The 22,793-nt window shown below is 33.4% G+C and overlaps 1 protein-coding gene across 1 annotated transcript; it reads left to right on the plus strand.

Moving 5' to 3' along the window:
- Window positions 1-2,957: 2,957 nt before the first annotated feature.
- Window positions 2,958-22,165, plus strand: LOC111987692 (vesicle-fusing ATPase). Its single transcript, XM_024019416.2, has 24 exons — window positions 2,958-3,478; window positions 11,922-11,953; window positions 15,077-15,249; window positions 15,800-15,895; window positions 15,984-16,056; window positions 16,142-16,192; window positions 16,326-16,454; window positions 16,536-16,693; window positions 16,777-16,885; window positions 16,957-17,056; window positions 17,146-17,201; window positions 17,281-17,343; window positions 18,964-19,046; window positions 19,127-19,260; window positions 19,515-19,719; window positions 20,040-20,177; window positions 20,263-20,323; window positions 20,409-20,468; window positions 20,649-20,707; window positions 20,803-20,887; window positions 20,974-21,096; window positions 21,234-21,293; window positions 21,390-21,511; window positions 21,611-22,165. The coding sequence occupies exons 1-24, from the start codon at window positions 3,331-3,333 to the stop codon at window positions 21,891-21,893; spliced, it is 2,601 nt and encodes an 866-aa protein (XP_023875184.2). The 5' UTR covers window positions 2,958-3,330; the 3' UTR covers window positions 21,894-22,165.
- The last annotated feature ends 628 nt before the right edge of the window (window positions 22,166-22,793 follow it).

The following is a 22,793-nucleotide window of genomic DNA, read 5'->3' on the forward strand; positions in this document are numbered from 1 at the left end:
GAAGAAGAAGATTAAATGTTATTTTAATTTTTTTTTTCTGGCTAGCTTTTCAAAATTAATTTTTTATAATTTAATCTAACATGGAATTTTAAAATGGCAAATATCTTTTTAATAATATTTTACTGGCCACGTCAATGCATGTCAGCAACTAGGGCACTTCATTCTGCCCATAGGAGTTTTCGTTAGTGGTTGATGACAGAACCAAAAATAAATCAATTTTTTTTTCTAGGAACTAAATTAGTAGTAAAAATCAATTTAAGACCAAATGAGAATTGATCCAAATGTAGGGACCAAAAATGCATTTTCGCCTAATTTTATACTTCTTCAATAAAAACTGGCGTAAATACACTTTTGCACATTTTCTATTTTGGTCCCTACATTTTATTTTTACACTTTATTCGTCCTAAATCAATTAACGCATGACATTTAAGTCCTTATCGTCAGCCAACTAACGGGAAAGCTAGGTGGCTAACAGAGAGAATTAAAATTATTTAAAAACATTAAAATAATAATAAAAATAAAAATTTTGGTATAAAAAAATGTCACATCAGCATATAAATTTAAAAAATTAATTTATTAATTTTAACAAAAAACAGAATTAAACCCAAAAAATCAAAAATTAAGATCTAAAAAGTATCTTGAACAAAGTTAAAAACAAAATATTCAAAAAATTTTCTTTTTCATTAGAATATTCAGAAAAACATGTTTTTCCCCAATCTTGGTTGGAAACATGTTCAGACCATCTCTTCTTTCAATTCCATTTCCATTTACAATTCCTAACTAAAACCAAACAAATCCTTATAAATAATTTCTCTTCTCCACTTATCAAAAAAAAATTATATTTATCTTCTCCTCTCTCTGAGCTATTCTATAGTCCCCATCAAATCTCTCCAACCTCTATCTCTACCTCTCGATCTTCACTCTCTCAACAAGGGTGATGACAACCTTGAGCTTCTCCATGACAAGACTGTTCTTGAGTCATCGCCGTAGCTTGACTCCTAGGCTTGATGCCATAAAAAGAGGGAGAGAGAGTCGAGTTTAGAGAGAGAGAGAGAGAGAGAGAGAGAGAGAGAGAGAGAGAGAGAGAGAGCGAGAGAGAAAGTCAGAGATTAAGATTTAAGAGAGAGTGAGGGATCGAGAGCGTGAACAAAGGAAGAAGAAAAAGAAAGATGCAAACACAAACATGCACCGTGAGAAAGGGAAAGAGAAAGAGAGGATCTAGAATTGAAATGGAAGAAGAAAAGGAAAGATAAAAAAATTTATACAAAGTAGGTTTTTTTAAATGGTGGAGAGAGGACTCAAGGGCATCGATGTGTTATTTTAAATCTTTGACATTTTAAATTTCTGGGCAATCCAACATGTTTAGGAAAGAACATGAAGAATATGAACAATCATGTTCTTCCAAAAAACTAATGAATTTTTTTTTTAATGTTTGTTTTTAATTTAATTAATTAATGTGCATGATTATATTTTTTTTTTATTCCACCGCCAGCCACGTCAGCTTTTGCCATTAATTATGTGACGGAAAGAACTTAAATGTCAGGCGTTAATTGGTTTAAAAACTAAAAGTGGTAAAAACAAAATATAAGAATTAAAATGAAAAGAATGCAAAATATAAGGATTAAAAAAACATTTACGTCATAAACACTCTATATTAAATTTCTCACTCGGGGACAGCACGTGTCTTGCAAGTACCTAGACATGGCAAAACGGGTCAGAATTTTCTAACTCGACCCGAAAAATACCCGACCCGAACCCGATTTTTTTGACCCAAAGCAAAAACGGGTTGACCCGTGACCCAACTCGTATTTTTTGCGGGTCAACCCGACCTAACCCACGACCCGACCCAAACCCTAAACATTTTTTAAAACTTTTTTTTTGGTAAAAAAAAGAAAAGTAAAATTAAGATAATATAAGAAACAATTGATACATTTACATAACTACATGCAAATTAATTGAAAAGTAAATAGTTGAGCATTCTGTAATGAGTAAAGATTTTTATATATCAAATAGTAAAGTACATGTCAAGATAATCTAGTTACAGTAGAGTTAAAATCATAGATTTAAAATTATAGACATGTGTGAGAAACATTCACAAGTGTGAAAATAGTAAAGCCAAAGTATCAAATTAGCATAAATTATGAATGCTTAAATCTATTTTTTTTAACAATTTATATCCAAAATAAACGGCTTTTCAAAATAAATTATGATATTTCCTAGAGTGTGTGTTGCTTAACAATGATATGATATTCATAAAAGAGATCATGTATAAATAAGTAAGCAATCAAATTTTAATGTATATATCAATTGAAATAGAGTACTAACCACAATTGATAATAGATTATAAAATTAATTTTCAAGATTGTAAATTTCTTATATGTTTTTATTTTTTATCAAATAGTTATCCAATAAGTCATTTGTAATTTTGTTTTATATTTTGGAATATTGATATTGTGTAGAAATAAAACTTGTATATTTGTTTTACTTATCTTTGTATTATTTTGTTTTAGATAGGAATGTTAGGATTTGCATAATTTTAAAATTACTGAATAAGTGTTAATAAGTTTAACTGAGTTCATTCTTAATATAAGTGGTGAATTCAAAATAATGCATTTTACATTAAGTAATTTGTTGCATGACTTTCCAAATGGCAAATACACATTTTCTTAAAAAAAAATTCATGTGAAAAATACGGGTCAACCTGACCAATCCGACCTAACCCGCAACCCAATTGACTCAAACCCATTTTTAACCCATTTAAAATAACCCATTTTTAACTCGTGACCCATTTAATCTGCAACCCACTTAATCCAACCCGAACCCAACCCAACTCGCCACTTTTGCCATGTCTACAAGTACCGCTGAAGTAGATTGGTAAAAATTGACCGAACTAAAACACTATAGATAGTAGACACTAGAGATAGGGCCGTTCGAACTTCGAAGTAGACAGTAGTAGTCACCTACATGAAAGACCACGTGCACACGTCTCAACTTTTAGACACCTGGACACTCACACCAGGGAGTCTTTGTTTGATACACACCAAATTGGGAGCCAGAGGTACTTTCTCATTGACTGGCAATGTCAACGAGAAGCATTTTTTTGATCCATACTCTGAAGCCTTCTAGCTTCTTCATTTTCTGTCAGTAGATTTGACGAGGTCGAGTTGTTCGTTGACGCGGAGGTCGTGCTTCCTTCAACCATAGGGTCGAGGACGCTGCGCTACTTGGTTTTGTTTTTGCTGGTTCTCTTCTCTGTGACTGTGACTTTGTTAGAGGCAGTGATTTCAGAGTTGCCGAGAAATCTAAAATTCGAATTCCAAGAAAGTCAAAATGGTACTACACGAAGAACTACCGATCCCGGTTTCCTCGTTGCTGGAGCCTGCTTACGGCGAGTGGTCTCAACAGGAAGAACTTCGATCCAACGATTTCCAGACCCTGCGAAATTTTCGCGCTCGTTCCTCTTTCGCGAACTCTTCAGGTCTTCTCTCTCTCTCTCTCTCTCTCTCTCTCTCTCTTTCTCTGTGCTTTCATCAGCGTTGAACTGTGTTGACCTGTGTGATTAGATGGATGAAGGAAGCACTTTGGTACTTTTTAATGAGAACAAAAGAAAACAAGGGTATAAATTTTGGATTCTTTTTTTTTTTTTTTTAATTTTCTAATTTATAACTTTTTTTGAGGGAAATTCTCTAATTTATAACTAGTTGTTACTTGTTGCACAGTTTTGATTATAAACTTATAAATAAACTATAAATCTCATTAATTAAGAAAAATAAAGATCAATTATATTAATCTTTGTGAGTTTTTTTTTTTTAATTTTAAATATTAATTATACATTGAAGATTGAACTGCTTAAACGCGTAATATGTACATTTTACTAAATTAAAACATAAAGTATAATAAATAATCAAAATACTTCCTCAAAAAAAGAAGTCTTGATAATAGATATAATAGACAAGCTAATGGATAATTTGATCTGATTTAATACGGTATATTCCTTTGCCTTTATATTAAATAATTTGTTTGTTTAAATATTAGCATTATAGTATTATTCAAGGTAATAAGTGTATTCATAAATTTAATTTTAAATCACAAATAAAACTTATAAAATGAGAAACAGATAATTTGCTCCAAGTAAGTTTCTTATAACCTCATAAATATTTAGATTCATAGTTCAAATTACCATTTAGGGTTAATTATTATAATGTGATGAGTTCATCATGGTCTATAGTTTTCCAAGGCAGAGTGCATCATAGTCTATAGTGTCCAAGGCAATAAATATCAATATATTTTCTTGTAAGTTAAAATGAAACAAAATTTATAATAAAACAATATATAAAAATAAATAAATTCACTTATTTTTTAAAAAAGTACATTTATTATTAAAAATTCAATCAAATATTTTATTCCTTAACAACTTTATGCTTCGTCTCTGAATTTTGGAGGTCCTAAAAGCAAATAGCAAATAAGTTGGAGCCAAATGCACACGATGCCTTTTAAAATATTGAAAATAATATAATTCTATGTTAAAAAGATTCATAAACCCAAAAAAGCTTACACAATACAAGTTCAATCCAAACTAAGAAAAATCTAATGAATCAGGAAAACAAAGAAAATGTAACAACAATTTTCATCATCTGTTCAAATACAATGCTTTGTTTATAATACACTTTCTCATGCATATCGTAACAATTGGATCAGATAGTTTTTGAATCAGGACCCTGCGGGTCAATTTTGCAGAAAATTATGCATTATCTAGCTCCAATTTTAATTATTGCTCACTATTCATTTCATACAAACTCATTCACAAAAATATAAATAAAATTGAAATTACCCACTAATGAAAATTTAACGTATTCAACACCTTTTTTGTTTTTTTAATGGAAAAGCTGAACATTTTATTGCTAAAGAGAAATAGATGTTACATCATGGATAAGAGCTTGCACAATATAGCAAGGGTCCTCTTCAATCCAAGCAATGTAATCAGCTATGCCAGATGCATGCTTTGCTAAAATGTGGGCTGGTAAGTTGCCTTGTCTTCTAATATGAGAATATCCCACACTCCTAAAATCCCCACTTATATCTAATATACCTTGGACAACTGAAGCTATTGAGGATGGGGGTGGGGAAATATTACATAGTGCATTATAAACTACCAAGGAGTCTCCTTCCAGAATTACATCACGAACCCAACATCTTTTGCAAAAAGAAGACCAGCTTCAAATGCCTTTGCCTCCGCCTCAGCTGCTCCCATTGGTGCTGTGATTTTTTTGCATAAAGCTGCCTCAAGCCTCCCTTTATCATCCCAAATAACAACCCCAACTCCCACCGCTCTCTGTGCCCAAAAACAGCCCCATCAACATTAATTTTGAAGTGACCATTTTGTGGTGGGGACCAAAATGCAGCCTGCCGTGGCACAAGCACACCCGGAGCATTTTGTGCAACTGCTGACGTATACTCCCTAAGATAGTCCGATGCCCATCTGATCAGCTGTTGCCCCGATTTCCTCACGCCTCCATATCTCAATTCATTTCGGTTGTGCCATAATGCCCATGCAATAGAGACAGCTTGAGCCACCTGATCGTCACCTGCATCTCTGTTTAGCAACAACTCCCACAAGAGGTCTTGGAAGGACTGGTTTGCCCCTTCATTCCACGTGATTACCAACTTTGAACAGTCCCATGCCTCTTTGGCTTTCGGGCAACTCCACAGTACATGACCCACAGTCTCTGGCGCCTCCTTACAGCTTTCAGAGAGTTCCTCCTGAATGACCTTTCTTCTCAACAAGTTGTTCTTTGTTGGCAAAGCATCACGACAAGCTCTCTAGACAAAATGTTGGATTTTATGTGGAACGGGAATGCTCTATATCTTCTTCCAGAAACGTTTGAGCGTGCTGTTATCAGAGGTCGTGCCTCCATTGGGTGAAAATGACCGAGTCATTGCCAGGTGATAGGCACTGCGCACCGTGAACAAACCGTTTCTTGTCTCCGTCCAAATAAGCTTATCAGGTGGCAGCCTAGAGCTAATGGATATGCTCTTCATGATATCAGCTTCATGGGGTAAGAATAGTGCATCAATGACCGTGGATTTCCATTTAGCAGTAGCCTCATTTATCAAATCTTGTACCCGAATGTCTGGTTGCAAAAATAGCCTTGGAGATGTAACTTTATATGTGGAAGGAATCGGCAACCACCTATCCTCCAATACACGAATACTTGCCCCGTTACCAACTCTCCACCTCAACCCTCTTTTACTAAATTTTGAGCTGCCATTAAGCTCCGCCACGTATATGAGGTATTATTGCCAATTGAAGCATGTATAAAATCACATCTCGGGAAGTACCTTGCTTTCAAGACTCGATATACTAGAGAATCGTGGCCAACTTGAAGTCTCCATCCTTGTTTTGCCAATAAAGCCAAATTAAATAGTTTTAAGTTCTTGAAACCCATACCTCCATTTGACTTCGGTTCACATATCTTCTCCCAACTTAACTACAAGATCTTGTTTTGTCTTTCTTCTGTCCCCACCAAAACTTTCTAATCATAGTTGTCAACTCGTCACAAAGAGAGTTAGGTATTTTGAAACAGCTCATAGTATAAGTTGGTATAGCTAGGGCCACTGCTTTGATCAAGACTTCTTTTCCAGCTTTAGAAAGCATCTTCTCCTTCCATCCAGCCAATTTCCTACCAAGCTTCTCCTTTATATCACTAAACGTGTTTCTTTTATTTGTTTCCACAAGGAATGACTTGAGCTCCAAATCTTCCTTTTATCTCTTCTTGGATCTCCTTAGGGGTGTTACTACCAAAGAATAGAGATGTTTTGGCTCTGTTTAGTTGTTGTCCTGAGGCTTTTTTGTATGCTTCCAATACTCCTTGCAATGCGTCACATTCAGCTATTGATGCTTTGCAAAAAATGAGGCTGTCATCTGCAAAAATAAATTGAAAAGCTTTGGTCCACCGCGGCAAATAGCAATCCCCTCCATTCGTCCATTGCATACCAAAGCTTTAATCATTGCTGACAAACCTTCTGCACGCAAGAGAAACAAATAAGGTGATAAAGGGTCTCCTTGGCAAATACCCTAGAAGGAATAATATGACCCTTAGGGCAACCATTGATCCTTATGGCATAGGTAACAGTGGTAACACATTGCATAATCATCTTCCTCCATTTATCCTCAAAGCCCAATTTTTCCATAATTTTTTCCAAACATGTCCACTCCACCCTATCACAGGCTTTACTCATATCTAGTTTTATAGCCATCTCACCCACACCACCCCCTGTTTTTCTGACTAATATGATGCATAGTCTCAAAAGCTACTAGAACATTGTCAGTTATTAACCTTCCGTGCACAAAAGCACTTTGGGTTTCACTGATAATGGATGGAATGAACTTTTTTAATCTATTTGCTATGGCTTTTGAGGCAATCTTGTACGTGACATTACAAAGGCTAATTGGCCTATAATCAGAAACTGTTTTTGGCTTTTTTATTTTCGAGATGAGTACAATATGAGTTTCATTGAAATTAGTAGGAGACATACCATGATTGAGGAAATCCAGAACCGTAGTTGTGACTACCTCACCACATGTACTCCAAAAGTGCTGGAAAAAAATAAGGGGCATGCCATCAGGACCTGGGGCCTTGAAGGGATACATTTGCTTCAATGCCACTGTAACTTCCTGTGCTGTGGAGGTTTGGGTGAGCTCTTCATTCATGGTGGTTGACACTTTTGGTTAGATGGCATCTAAGAGTTCAGTGAAGTTTTCTAGCCTGTTTGAAGTGAAAAGCTTGTTGTAATAATCCACCACCACTTCTCCAACCTTGGTTTCATCTTCCTGCCAAGTCCCATGCTCATCAAACAAAACTTCAATATAATTCTTTTTGTATCTTGTCGAGGCTTTGGCATGAAAGAAACTAGTATTTCTATCACCTTCTTGAAACCAATTAAGTCTTGATCTTTGGCACCACATCTCATCCTCTTTCTCTAATCAACAATTTAGGTCCACTCTTGTATTTCTCAAAGCGTGAATCATGTCCAGACTAGTTGGTTGTAATTCCAACCACTCTAACCTGCTTTGAAGTTCAGATATTTTCCTACCCACGTGACCAAAATCCGCTTTGTTCCATGCGTCTAGATCAGATGTGCAATCAATACCCCATCTGTGCTTGATTTTAACCCCTCTTCCCATGCCGCCCTTACAATTTTCTCACACCTATCATCCTTCTACCACATTGACTCAAATTTAAATGTTTTCTTTATTTTCTTCCGCTTCTTTTTCTGCACCAAATGAAGTGAAAGAGGTGAGTTTTCCATCTATCTCGAAATCCACAATGATTAATAGCATCAATAAAGTTTTCCATTTGTCTTCTTGGTCTTGTTTTGTCTCCTTCCTTCTCTGTGAGACCAATGATTTCGTTGAAATCACCAATTGCAAGCCATGGCAATGATGACGTACCTTGAAGATATTTTAATTTGGCCTAAGACTCCGGTCTTTTTGCTCTATCGAGGTTGCCATAAAACCCCGTGAGATGCCAGCAACCCATATTCCACCCTCCTTCAACCCATGCATCGATATGATCTTCAGAAAATGTCTTCACATCCACCTTGATTCCATCCTTCCACAACATGGCCAGACCACCCTTGCTTCCGTTAGTACGATGAGCCCGTGCTTCATCTTGATCTAGAGTACATCAAAATAATATCAATCATTCTTAACCAATAAAATAAATCAATCAATCTTTGACCAGAAAATTGTAAAATCTATATGTGAAGAAAGCAATATGTGAAAAAATAGGAAATGAGATTAGAAATAAATTGAAAATGTGAGAGAGAGAGAGAGAGAGAGAGAGGGTAACTTTGATGATGGAGATCAAAAACAAAAATACGATTGTGAAGCAAAATGAGAGAACATATTCAAATCTAAAAATCTGGAGAGGAAAGTGAAAAAAACCGTATCCATCTATAAGGAGTAGGTGAGGAAAGGGAAAGATTAGAAGAAAGAAGCATAACACTTATAGGATAATAAAAAAAATATAATTGTAAAGAAAAAATATGATGTAATATAACAATAAAGTATAGATCATATTAATAGTATAGTTTGCTCAACTGGTCTGGTTGACATCCCCTAATGCCTCCATGACATCTAGGTTCAAACCCACCATTCTCTGTTGTAACTATCAAATAATAAAATAAAAATAAAAATTTGAAAATTGAAAATAACTCCAACTATTTAAATACAACAAAAAAGAAGAAGTAACGTTTAAGAATCCATTTCTCCTAAACTTACGGCCACAATAACTACACTCGTAAGAGTAATGTTAGAAATAATTTTTTTTTTTTACAAAAAAAAAAAAAAATTACAATCTGCTGATGTGGTGAGTGATTATTGGTAAATGAAAAAGTGATGTTAATGGTGGGCTGGTTGAGTTAGCGGAAGCTCTGACACTAGATTGCTGAACAAAAGATTGAACAAGAGAGCTTTTATTTAAAAATTGACTCTTTAAATTACAACACTTTACAAGAACTTAGGGCTGTCCAGACCCGACTGGAGCCTGACAACCCGGCCAAATAGCCTAACGCCGACCTGACTCCGGCCCAAACCGAAGGTCCAGTTAGTCGGCGGCGGGTTTCCATTCTCAAAAACCAACACCGGCGGGTTGAGTGGCGGGTTTGCATCTCCAAAACCCGAGCAACCCAAACCCGATCGGAGCTACAAAAAAATCCAGCCAAATCCTGCAAAAACAAGTTAGATCCAGTGAGATTTTGACCAGATCCGGCTAGATATGGTGGGATTTAGCCAGATTCGGCCAAATTTCAGCAATTTCTAGCCAAAAAAAATGCAGATTTCATAAAAAAAATCCAATTTTTGGCTAGATTTTTCCAAATTCCGGCGATATTTTTCCAATTTCTAGCGAAAATTCCAGATTCCAGCGATTTTTTTTTTTTTTCCAAATTTCGATGCTTTTTTAATTCTGACAACCGACCAATGCTAACCATCACCTGAAACCAAACCAACCGATTTTTCCGGCAGTCGATTTTAGGTTCCTCTACCCCTCCACCCGACGCCAGCAGGTTGAGTCCGAGTTGGGTCCAAAACCAACCCAGCCTGACCCGTAGACAACCCTACAAGCACTGATGCTTGACTCTCATATACTGACACTAGTGCACTGCAAACACGACACTTACTCACCAAAAACACTTGCACACACCTCGCTTCTAGACACCTACACACATTAGCTCTTGACTCTATTTAACTCTACACACTTGCTACTTATGGCACACACTTCACTTTCTCATACAACTTCACACATCTCTCACTTGGTGCTTTATGACACACTTCATTTCACGTTACCTCACTTCACAAGTCACAAGTCTCTCACACATCTCATAGAGAAATCCAGAAAGAGCATCATGGAGAAATTTTAGGAATGCAAGAGAATTTTCTAGAGAATGAGAGAGAGTCGGTGCTTGATTTTAACAGGGCCTAGATGAAAACGGTAACAAGTTAGTCATATCAACAATTTGTAAAAATGTTGTAAAATAGTTTATGGCTATAGCATTATTCATACTCATAAATCATAACCTGTAACTTCTGGCAATACTTATTAAAAAAAACAAAAAAAAAAAAACTTTTTCTATGGTTTTGGTGCTTTATGCAACTAAAACCCTGTTGTAAATAAAAAAATAAAATCATAATCAGTAGAAAATTAAGGGTAAAGTGAGAAATTCTTTTATTTATATTCTATGATACTATAACTTATTATATATTGTTGTTTTTATAGAGTTTTATGTGGTTAAAATCCATTAGTGGAAAAAAAAAATAAAAAAAAATAAAATCTTTATCAAGTGGGACTTGACCACAATTGGATTCAATCGGTTCGACCTCGGATTAGAAAACAAGAAACCGGTCCTTTTTTGTTGAGATTCCACTAAATTATTCCCACTTACCCCAACATACAAAAAATCAACTATAATTGAATAGCGAATCTAATTTTACAATCGAAATAATAATAGAAGATAAGAAATCCTAACATTAAAAATAAAAGACTCATTCAACAACTTATATAACAACTCTTACAATATAGGACAACATTCCCCACATTCAAGAAATTATCTGATCCTCATGGTGGAACATATCACTTATCCATTATTCCTCTAAAAAAACTCCCATGTGTTTAAATTCTCACATTCCAGCCTAATACATGTTCCATGTGGAACATATCAAATTGTTGGATCTACATAAACAAGGGAGCAAATGAATTAGTGCATTTTTTATATGAATCTGGTATAAAAGAGGGCTTTTACACCTATCAATCCTAGTGTGCGATATCAACTTGTAACAAATCGAGGACATATTCTGTAGATTGTAATAAATACTGTAATGTAATAGCTATTTTTATAGCTTAGTTATTTTGTAATTTGATTATGTTTTTATTACAAGAAATAGTCATTCCTTATGAATAATTATTCTTTAAAATGAGGGATAATTATTTCTTTCTTAAAGGGTTGTAATAGTTATTAGCAGATACAATAATTTTTAAAATTAATATATTCTTAAATATACATTTTTATCCATATGCACATAACAATTATAAAAATTAAAAATCATAAAAAATAACGTCTCTCTCAAATTTTAAAAATGTTCTTTTATTCAAAACTCAAAGTCTCAAAGATCAAATGACTACAAAAGAATAAAAGTCAAAAATCAAAATGATTCCCAAAAAAAAAAAAAAAGTTAATATATATACACACATACATAGACACACACACACACACACCAAATTGAAAACACACATTTTATCAAAAAAAAAAAAAAAAAACACAAAATAGCCCTAAAGAAAGCGATCCTAAAGGTGTTGTTTCCTTCTTTTTAATTATACTTTCCTTATATGCAACTTGACTATCATTCTTTCCGTTTCTGACAGGTGCACCAATTGGTTCATTGGTAACATTTGTGGTAAGATTTTTTTTTTTTTTTTTTTCATGATAGGTTGAGAAAAGTTTAATATAGTAAGTAGTAATATTTATACTTTTTAGTGAAATCCTTATCATCAAAATCAATTTGATCAACCACCATTTTCTCAGCCAAAAAAAATAAAAAATAAAAATATCAACTACCGCACATTTTTGGCATGATGCTCTCCAAGGAGTTTCATAATTCACACACATACACTTAGATTAGGCTAGCATAAGATTTATGTAGTTATTTTGTTTTGTTGGACTTTTTTTCCAATAAAAATACTGCATTCATATAAAATCAAACGAAAAAAAGTTACATCAATTGAGAAAGCATATTCTAAGAAACAAGGGCTCTCTCTCTCTCCTCAATCAAGGTTACATTAATGCTCAACATTTTGAGCATATTTTGCTAACAAGTGAGCTAGTTTATTACCATTCCTCCTTGTGTGTGATACTTGAAAACTATAGAAATCATGAGATAGGGAAATAATACCATACAACATAGAAGCTATAGAAGAAGGTGGGGATGATTTTCCTGCAATACAATTTACAACCCAAGAGAATCACCCTCTAGAATAATTTCTTGAACACCAATGTCACAAGCAAACAACAAACTCTCTTCAAAAGCTTTGGCTTCAACCTCCATGGGACCAAGAGGCGGTAAAAAATTCTTACTTATTGCGGCGAGCACATGCCTTGACTGTCAAGAACTATAACCCCAATCCCAGCCTGGTGTTGAGTCTGAAATATAGCTCCATCCACATTTACTTTGTATACAGGATTTGCAGGTGGAATCGAAGATTGACAGCCAACGTTTTTAGCAATAACAGGAATCTCATTGGCCATTTGATACCCTCGAATGTAATCTACGCTCCACTGTATCAAAACTTGGTCTTCACCTTGCCCCCATGCCTCTTATTATTCTAATTTGGCCACGTCACCCAAGCAATTGTTGCCACCAAAGTAAGAGCTTCATCATCTATATTTCCCTGGAAAAAATTAAAAACCACAAGAAGTCCCCCAATATACCACGCTTCTTTAGATTAGAGAGAGTTGGTAAAATATTTTTACAAGCACTCTAACCAATTTTTTTCACTTTACTACGAATTTGTAAGCTCCATATTCTTCTCCAAAATTTCTTTATATCACTATCAGAGGATCCACCACTTGTGTCTTGATGATCTCTTAAATCCATAACTACCTTGTAGGCAGTTTTAATAGAAAAAATACCGTTGGCTGTGGAATTCCAAGTCAAAGAATCATTCGGAAGAGTAGAACTAAGAGGCATTCCCAAAATAATGTAGGGAATTAACACGAAATCCCCAAACTTGTGAGAAACAAAATAGAGAAAACACACACCATAGAAAAATAATCACACGCACAAGATAGTATTTACGTGGTTCGACAATTTGCCTACGTTCACAGAGTTGTAGGGATTTCACTATTATTAGGGAAAAAATACAAAGTACGGCAGTACAGTTTTTTTTCTCACTCAAAAACGACTTCAAGAAACCCTAATCACCAAAACGACGGTTTTTATATCTTGCTCACAGGATTCACAATGGGCTATAAAACGGGCCAAAAAATTTTTCCTGGGGGCACCTATCAGCCCAAGCCTTCGCTCCATAGACTAAACCTCAAAAAATCTCCCATTAAAAAACCTCGCAACATTATTTCAAATCAGGTCTTCATCTGGATCAAATACAACTAGGCTCCACAAAGCCCTACAAATAATTTCTGCTTCATGCAGCAAGAACATATGACGGATCAAATCAATTTTCCATTCACCCCGGCTACAATCAATAAGATCACTAACCAAAACGTGGTTATCCAAGGTGTTTTGAGGTGACATCACTTTGAAAGTTGTAGGAGCCAGAAGCCACCTGTCAGACCAAATTCGAACCTTCCTCCCATTTCCCACCCTCCATCTCATCCTTGCCTTATAATGTGTTGGCTACCATGATGCTTCTTCATAAAAGCCTCCACAAATTCACAATTTTGAAAATATTTAGCTTTAAGAACGCTATAGGCAAGGGAGTTATGGTCAGTTTGGAGCTTCCGCCCTTGTTTAGCCAAGAGAGCTAAATAAAATTCCTTTAACATTTTAAAACCCATACCACCTTGAGATTTAAGAATACAAAGCTTCTCTCAACTAATCCACGCCATTTTCTTTTGGTCACCCTTTTGACCCCATCAAAAATTTCTCACCATGCTTGTTAGCTCATCACGAAGAGATTTTGGGATTTTGAAACAACTTATAATGTAAGTAGGAATCGCTTGAGCTACTACTTTAATTAGTATTTCCTTGCCTGCTTTTGCCAATTTTTCTTTCAAATCCAAGAAGGTATTGCATTTTGAATGGCCAACTAATGATGCGAGTCCTAGGTATTTTTCATGTTGACAAATAACTTGAGCTTCAAATCAAGACTAAACCTCCTCTTGAATATTAGTTGGTGTATTCTTGCTTAAAAAAAANCATTAAAATGAGGGTAGTGCCCTAAAAGAAAATGAGGGATTTGGGGTGTAAGATAATCATTCAAATCACATCAATGGAGGGAATGGAAAGACAATTTTAATGTTTTGAAGTTCAAATGGGAGGAAATGGAATGAGTAAAAGGTAGCATTCATTCCTCTATAATTTCGTAGCCATAAGGGTTGGGTACTTGGAATACCATAATTACTGTGAGAGTGGGTTCATTAGCTTGTATTGAAAATTGGGAGAGTTTACTAATGCACATAAGGTGTTTGAGAAAAATCGTGAGAGAAAGTTGGGTTTTTGGAAGCAATTGTAGGTGATTTTCTCAAGGTGGCATGCTAAGGAAGCGATAGACATATTTTTGGAGTAAGGAAATGAGGGTTTTTGCCAAATGATGATTAGTTCTATCAGTTCCATTAGTGCTTTCTCATACAGCCTTATCAGTTTCATCAGCGCTCACGCACATACCACATACCAAAACCACTGTGCAGTGCAGAAACCTCTCAGTTCTTTTCTCTTTTTTTTTTTCAAAAATCTTTGATTTTCTCCTCCACATTAACTTCTCACTTTCCATTTCAAGCAAACATTTCTTGAATCAAGAACCTAATGTAAAGTTTTATGTCAACTCCAATTTTGATGTTACAGGTCTCTGATATTACTTTAAAGAGTCAAAAATTTAAAAATGTGGCTTATATGAAGATGAATCAAATTCAAAAAATCATGAACTATGAGCGAAACCCAATTGGCTCTTTTCCACAAATGAAGTCCAAGAAAAGCTGTCATGTCATGGTGAATGACAAGTTGGTTGTAGAGGTTCGATATCCTATACTTCAATTAACTAATTACTTTTTTAAATTGTTCTTTTGCATTCTAATGTTATTAACTAGGAGTTTATGTGTGCTCCTCCTTCTTAACATCTTGTTTCGTTTATTTTTATTTTTTTAAGAAGTGTCCCATTGTGGTTATGATTTGAATGAAGACTTTAATTTGTTTCAGTTTTCTTTGCATTCTAAAAATAATTTCAACATAAATTTTCTCATCAAAATGGATGTTAAGGAGACGTTCTTTCTCATTTTCACATAATATTTGTTAACTGAGGCCTGATTTTTTTCTTTTCTTTTTTATTTTTGAACAAAAAATAATTAGAAAGTATCATATTAATGAGTAATTTTTAAGTACTCTCAAAGCACGAAGAATGGTGCTCTCTCCTCTCACATTTATTGTGGGGTCCACTCCTTAAATTCGTAATGAAATCTACCATAAATGTAAGAGGAGAGAGCACAATTTCTCCATACTCCAAGAGTACTTAAGAATTTTTCTATATTAAAAATTTTTGGAGCATGAGTTCATTCCTTAATTAGATATTACAGAAGACAATACTATGAATGAGGGAATAATAGCCTTGGATGCAATGCAATGCGAGTTTGCCAATACATCAGATGGAGACTTAGTGAGTGTCCAATTGTGAGTATCCTCCTGTCTTCCATTTTATTTATTAAATATATCAATTTTAATTCTTCATATGACATTCTAGTTAATGTTTCCTTTCTAGATTTGAGCCCACAAATGAGCTAAACATGGCAGAACTGAAGGTGGTAGTTTATATATTGGACAAGGGAGTTAAGGTATTAGATTATTTATTTTTTTCAAAAATTTTATAACATATCTATATGTCTATATATAGTGCTAACAAGATTTCGTAATTTGTAGCTTAACTACGATGCACTGCAGCTAGAGCTGAGAAATAGGTTTAAGAATCAAGTATGCATCTCTCTACCTAAAATGTTGCATGTGTGATGCTACTGTTACACTTATCTTATGTTTGTTTATTTTTTTCATCTAAGTCCTAATCTCATATGATACATTATCTGCTCATTATTATTTTCTTCCTTAGATAATGATTATGGATCAGAAGGTGTTATTTCACACCGGGGCTTATTTTAAAGTTACTTGCATAAGAAGGTTGGAACAGGCTAATGAATGCGATAATGCATGGGGCAAAATAACCAAAGCAACAGCAATTGTAAGTATAAAAATTTGAAATTTTTTATAGTCTCTTATGATAAGTAGTAACTACAAATAAAAATGTATTTCTTTGTTTTAGACTATCAGACGCCCTAAAGGGTTCAACAAAGAAATCCAGATGAGAAATATTGAGGAGACGCTAATATCATTGGGCATTGGTGGCATAGGACCGACATTTCGGTCCATAATTCAAAAAGCTTTTGCCAGTAGATTTCTTAGCCCAACATTTTGCAAAAGGTAATTATAATATACTGTAGCTTGCCTTGCGTGAACTTTCCACTAGCTATCTAATGAATATGAATGGGATTTTCATTATACAGACTAAACATCAACCACGTAAGAGGAATGGTATTGTACGGTCCTCCTGGGACAGGAAAGACCTTGCTTATGAGGAAACTTGCTGAACTATTGGATGTAGTGGAACCAAAGGTCTCTCTCTTATTCTGCCCCACATACAAACACAGTTTCAAATAAAGCCATTATAATGTGACATATTGCAGGTTGTAAATGGCCCTGAGCTATTAGTTAAGTGGGTGGGCGAGAGCGAGCAGAATGTGAGAAGTCTTTTCTCTGAAGCAAGAAAAGACTACGAGGATAATGGTAAAGAATAATATATAATATATTTGAGTTAAATTCACATTACATTATGTCAGAATATTAACTATCCTCTATTTCCCTTTCTTTTTCAGGAGATAATAGTTCTCTCCATATAATCATAATCGATGAATTAGATTCAATAGCAAGGGTAAAAGAATTTAGAATTTAACCACTCATTTGTAGGTTTGACATGATTTAATTCTTAGGAATTGCATTGTTTTATGTAGAGAAGAGGTCAATCCACTCAATCAGAAATGCGGGATGGCATTGTGAATCAATTATTGACAATGGTTAGTGAATGCTCTTCAGTCTTCATTATATTTATAAACACTAGCCGGGAACCCACGCGTTGCGCATGATAATTATTTTTATTTATGGTGGTTTATTAATTTTTTTTTACAATTTAAACTAATATAATAAAGAGTGATGTATCTCATAATCTTTTTTTTTTTTTTTAATAGAGACACTCATAAATGTAATATAAGAGGAATCATAAATTATAAATATAATTTTGTCGCGCCAAAATGAAAACAATACAATTTTCTCAGAAATTCAAAAAGCAAGTTAACAAAATTTTTTTTTAATAAAAGTTATTTATAACATTTTGTAAATCATTAAAAAGAACATAAAATTTGGAAATTATTCTTTTAGTTTTAAACAATTTTTTTTTTTTTTTTTTTTTTGCCTACAATCCAAAATACCAAAAAACGTAACTAAAAAAAATTAATAAAACTTAACAATGATTAATTGGACTAATTAGGAAAACAATTTTTTGTTGATAATCTATTAAATTTTTTTTTGGTAGAAATTGTAATTTCGTCCACCCAAAACATATTATCAAATAAACAATTATTAGCAAAATCTAAGAATTAAAATTTTTATATATGCATTGTTATAAAATAATAATAATAATAATTAAAATAAAATTGCAAAACCTAAAATTTGTCACTCATCCAATTATTTTCGTTTAGCTATCTTTTGCTTTTCTCTAAATAAATGGTATTATAGAGTACTTTTAATACAACTATTAAGAGTAATTTTTCCATCACAAAAAATTAAAAAATAAACAAAAATTAGTAAAGTCTCACAGTTTAATATCTAAATTGAGCACTATAAATGTAATTGAATAAATACCAAATTACGATAAATATCAAATTATCCAAATCATGCTATGTAATAGAATTATATTATATTTTTTTATGCTATATTTAATTCTTTATAATGCAAGATAACATTTGACAATAAAAAAAAACAAAAACAAAAACAAAAACAACAAAAACAATTTAAAAAACTAAACTAAATCGCATTAACCCAAAGTAGAGTTTTAAAGAATATAAAAAATTATCAACCTAAAGCAGAGATGCAAGAAAAATAAAAATAAAAAATCCAAAAAAATAATTGCGAGAGAGAGAGAGAGAGAGAGAGAGAGAGAGAACCTTTTTATTGTGAGGGAAAACTATGCATAAAATGAAAGAGATAGTGACAAATTTATAGTAGAGGGTGAATAAAAAGAGACAAAAATAGAGGAAGATGAAGGGAAATAGGAAGAATGATATTAATGTGGAAGGTAGTGGGGAGATGAAAAGGTAAGGAAGGAAGAAAAGTTGGAGAAATAGTGTGGAGATGAAAAGGTAAGGAAGGAAAAAAGGTTGGAAAAGTGTAAATATTAAAAAAAAAAATTGTTAAAAAAAATTATAGAAAAATTGTAAAGAAAAAATATAATTACGTGGACGCTGATGTAGATCAACTGGAGCATAGCAACAATAAATACTACGCTTCAGCTTTTAGATATATAATAATATAGATATAGATTTCATATGAAATGGATTTGACCAATTGAAGTATTTTGAGAATTTTTTTTTTCTTTTTTTAAATCTCATCCAATATGGAACTCATAAGTTGTGTTTCAGATTGATGGTTTTTCTGGTATAAACAACATCTTCATTGTTGGAACAACAAATCGATTGGACCTTATAGATAGTGCTCTCTTAAGGTATTTTTTTTCCTCTCTCTCTCTCTCTCTCTCTCTCTCTCTCTCTGTTGCACTTACACACCCTTGTGTTCAAATCATAGACCGGGCCGATTGGAGCTTCTTCTTGAGGTGGGTGCCCCTGATGAAGCAGGGCGTCTTGAGATTTTGAAGGTTCACACCCAAAATTTAGCTAAAACATCTTTGCTTGAATCAGATGTTAACCTTGAAGAGATAGGTAAAGTGGCTACTTTGCTTTATTCTTAATAATATTGGTAAATGGTCAACAATCTGTATATCCATGTATATGTATTGGTAATTTTAATTATTGTGGTATTCTAATCCAGTTTGTTAATTGAAATTAATTGTGTATATGTATATCTCCTGCATTCTTTATGATATTGAAGATGCTAGAATCTCTGACTTGTACTTGTAATGTTTTTCTTTTTGTGCCTATGATTATATGGGTTGATGCAATCTGCACAAGAGCAGCTTCTTTGACTCCAAATTGGACTGGAGCAGACCTTGCTGGTCTTACAAGATTTGCATTGTCAAATGCTATAAATCGAATCATGGAAAACACTATTGGGCAAGTTGAAGAGAAAAAAATCAAAGTAAATCAAGCTGATCTCAAATTTGGCATTGAAGAACGATGTGTAACCAAAAACTTCACAGTTAACAAACTAGAAAAGTACAGGTGGATCACTTTTGTCTCTACTTGGATATAATTTATAGTTCTTTTTTATATTTTTATGCATGTCCGAATTAGGAGCAAGGATATTTTACTGTTGGAACTTGCAACTTCTATCAACTATTAACTTCTGGGAAATGTAGTTGTTTAGTTCTAGCATTTTTTTTAAGAAAAAAATTTTATTATTAAGATTTATCTCTTAAAGTAGAATGAACTTGCAAGAGCTTTTTTTAGTCCTTTAAATTTTAACACCCATAATGAGGAAAAAAATCTGAGAGTTTCTTTCCTTACTTGACTGTCATATTTTAACAAATGGAAAATTGCAGGTCAAATGTCCTGGTGGACATCTCCTGTGTTCCTCCTCTTTCTGAAGCCTGCGAAAGAGTTGATCAATTTGCAAAAAAACTCTGGCGTTGTAAATCCCATCACTTTCTTTCCTGCCTTTTGGCAGGACCAAGTGGGTGGTAATCATCTTTGCAACAAATAATAAGTAAAGCCTTTTTTTTACATGTATAGTTCTAGTTTTTATGTTCTTATCATTTTCAACAGTGGGAAAACAACTCTGGCTGCACACATTGTCCAAAAAAATCGTTTTAAACATGTGAATATGGTAAGTCTATTGATATATTAACATGAACATACATGTAAGCACACATGTTATTCTTTTATTTATCTTGATTTATTTGCAAATGTAGGTTCATCCTGAATCAATGGTTGATTTCTCTGAAAAAGAAAAATCACAAAAACTTGTGGAGGTTTGTTACTATCAATATCTAGCCCATGATAGTCATATGTTTTAGCTGTGTTTTATTTTCTTTTTGTACCATTTTTACAATTCAATAGAATAAAGATTGATCAGGACGATTTATTGATCTAGATTAACAAACGTTCAGTTGCCTCCTCTAACAAATCTTGTCTTTTACATATGCTAAAAGATTTTTGAGGATGCTTTGAAGTTCAGTTCAAGCCTCATCATTCTTGATGATGTTGAGAGGTAATATTATATTTGGAACTTTCTGAAACTCTTGCCTTCAATTTCTATCGTCCACTGTCATCTTATGCTTACCTAAGTCAATTGTTAATGTTTAGATTGGTAGGACATACAGAGGTTGGACAATATCCAAAAGCAATTTCTGAAACTTTGAAGTGTCTACTGAAAAAGCATGTTACAGAGGTATCTCCTAATTATTAGCTAGAGATATATTTGGTATTTGAATAGGAAGTTTAACTTAATTTTAATCTTTCTCTATTTCACAATAGGATATAAAAGTGCTCGTGTTAGGAACTACAAGTGAAGAGAATATATTGGAGAAAATCGGAATCTTTGATGTTTTTACTCTCCAAGTAGTAATTCCACCATTGAAAGATGATGATTTAAAAAAGGTAGGTTTTTACAATGGCATCATTTGAGTTCACATAATGTCAAGTAAGAAGTATGTTATGCATAATTATTTTAATTTTTTTTTATAATATTTTCATTTGTATAATTTATTGTTAACTTCTACATGTCATTTTTTCAGATCTTGTTACACTTAAATATTCGCAATGAGGATGTAATTAAAGCAGCAGTGTCAAAGAAAGTTAGTAGCTTGTTTGAATTATCTTATAGCTTACTACACTAGTACACTTGCCACTGCTTTACCATGTTCCATTTTTGTTTTTATCTTTTCTTACAGATTTCCCTTAAAAAATTGCATTTGTTGATTGATCTCATCTCCAATGAGAATGCGCATGATTGTTCTAGTGGCCAGAAACATATCGATGAGGGGGACTTTTTGCAGTATTTGAGTTACATCAAGTGAGTAAACACATCTTGGAATTTCTCTTTTTAAGTTATCAACACTAACATACCAACTTTCGTGATATATAACTAGTATTTTCAACAAATTATTTCTAGTATGAGTGCCGGAGAGTTAGCTCAAGGACGAGCCCAGGCCCAAGCTCAAGCGACAGAGAGAGAAATTCTAACCTGCGACAGAGAGAGAAATTCTCAGCTTCATGACCAGCAGATATTGGAACTCCGTTCTCAGATTTCTAACCTGCAGTCTCAGATCCAGGCACTTACTGAGGACTTTAGGAGTGCTAATCTGGGGGTCTCTCCTGCGGCTGTTGCGACTCATGTGCAGCCACCTATGCCTCCAAGTCAGCCCTCTTCTTCACATAATGGAGAGCTCTCTTGAGGGACTCATTATTTTAGGTTGATGAATTTTTGTATTTTTTTTTTTTTTTTTTAGATTCTACTTGGAGTTGATATGTTTTGGTGTTGTGTTTGTTGAGTTCCTCATCACAAGTCCTCTCTCTCTTATAACTTTGGTTTGATTTTTGTTTGAGTTAATACTTAATTATTTTGGAAGTGAGAATTTGAATTTATATCAAAACACAATCTACATGACTATGTATTTGATTGTGCCTATCAATTACATGAATAATATCAATTGTAATTTTGTAATAAGTTTTGATTATCATGATAATCAATTTGAAACTTAAGAAGTTTAGTTGTATAGGAAAAAAAAAACATTACATACTACTTCCTCTGTCTGTTTGTCCTGTTTAAAAAGTCAAACTTTTTAAGAGAATATCATTTATTGTCTTGTCTGCCTTATAAAAATATATAAGTTTACAAAACTATCATTAAATAAATTTATCTTTTTTTTTTTTTTTTAAATACTCATTCTTAATGAGGCAACTAAAAATGTGCCTCAATTAGGAGAAATAATACAGTCCTCTAGTAAACCACGTTACTTGTCTACCACTGCACTAAAAGACTTTCACTTATTTAAAATTGTTGAGTCAGTAACCGGTTTCTATTTAAAAAAAAATTATAATTCAACAATTTTAAATAGGTAGGAGTCTTAGCGGAATCGTGGAATACGTCATTTGTTCACCATGAGAACTTTATAATTTCTCTCCAATTAGATTGATTTTTTAAATTTTTGTTAGTTTTCTTTTCAAATAGTTTTGAAAATAAAGTAGGGGCATAGTAGGAATATTAATAAATTAATGACTTGTATTTTTAGAAACAATACAATATTTTAGGATATCTCAAAATAAAATAGAAGACAAACAAACTAGGATGGAAA

The sequence above is a fragment of the Quercus suber genome, unplaced genomic scaffold (genome assembly GCF_002906115.3).
Source record: "Quercus suber isolate HL8 unplaced genomic scaffold, Cork oak 2.0 scaffold_27, whole genome shotgun sequence".
Classification (NCBI taxonomy): Eukaryota; Viridiplantae; Streptophyta; class Magnoliopsida; order Fagales; family Fagaceae; genus Quercus; species Quercus suber.

Excerpts from the sequence above, each read along its gene's own strand:
- LOC111987692 (XM_024019416.2), top strand. The coding sequence starts at position 3,331 with ATGGTACTACACGAAGAACTACCGATCCCGGTTTCCTCGTTGCTGGAG. Across the intron at positions 15,896-15,983 it reads GACTTAGTGAGTGTCCAATT|ATTTGAGCCCACAAATGAGC; the intron begins GTGAGTATCCTC and ends TTTCCTTTCTAG. Across the intron at positions 20,469-20,648 it reads AATCACAAAAACTTGTGGAG|ATTTTTGAGGATGCTTTGAA; the intron begins GTTTGTTACTAT and ends ATATGCTAAAAG.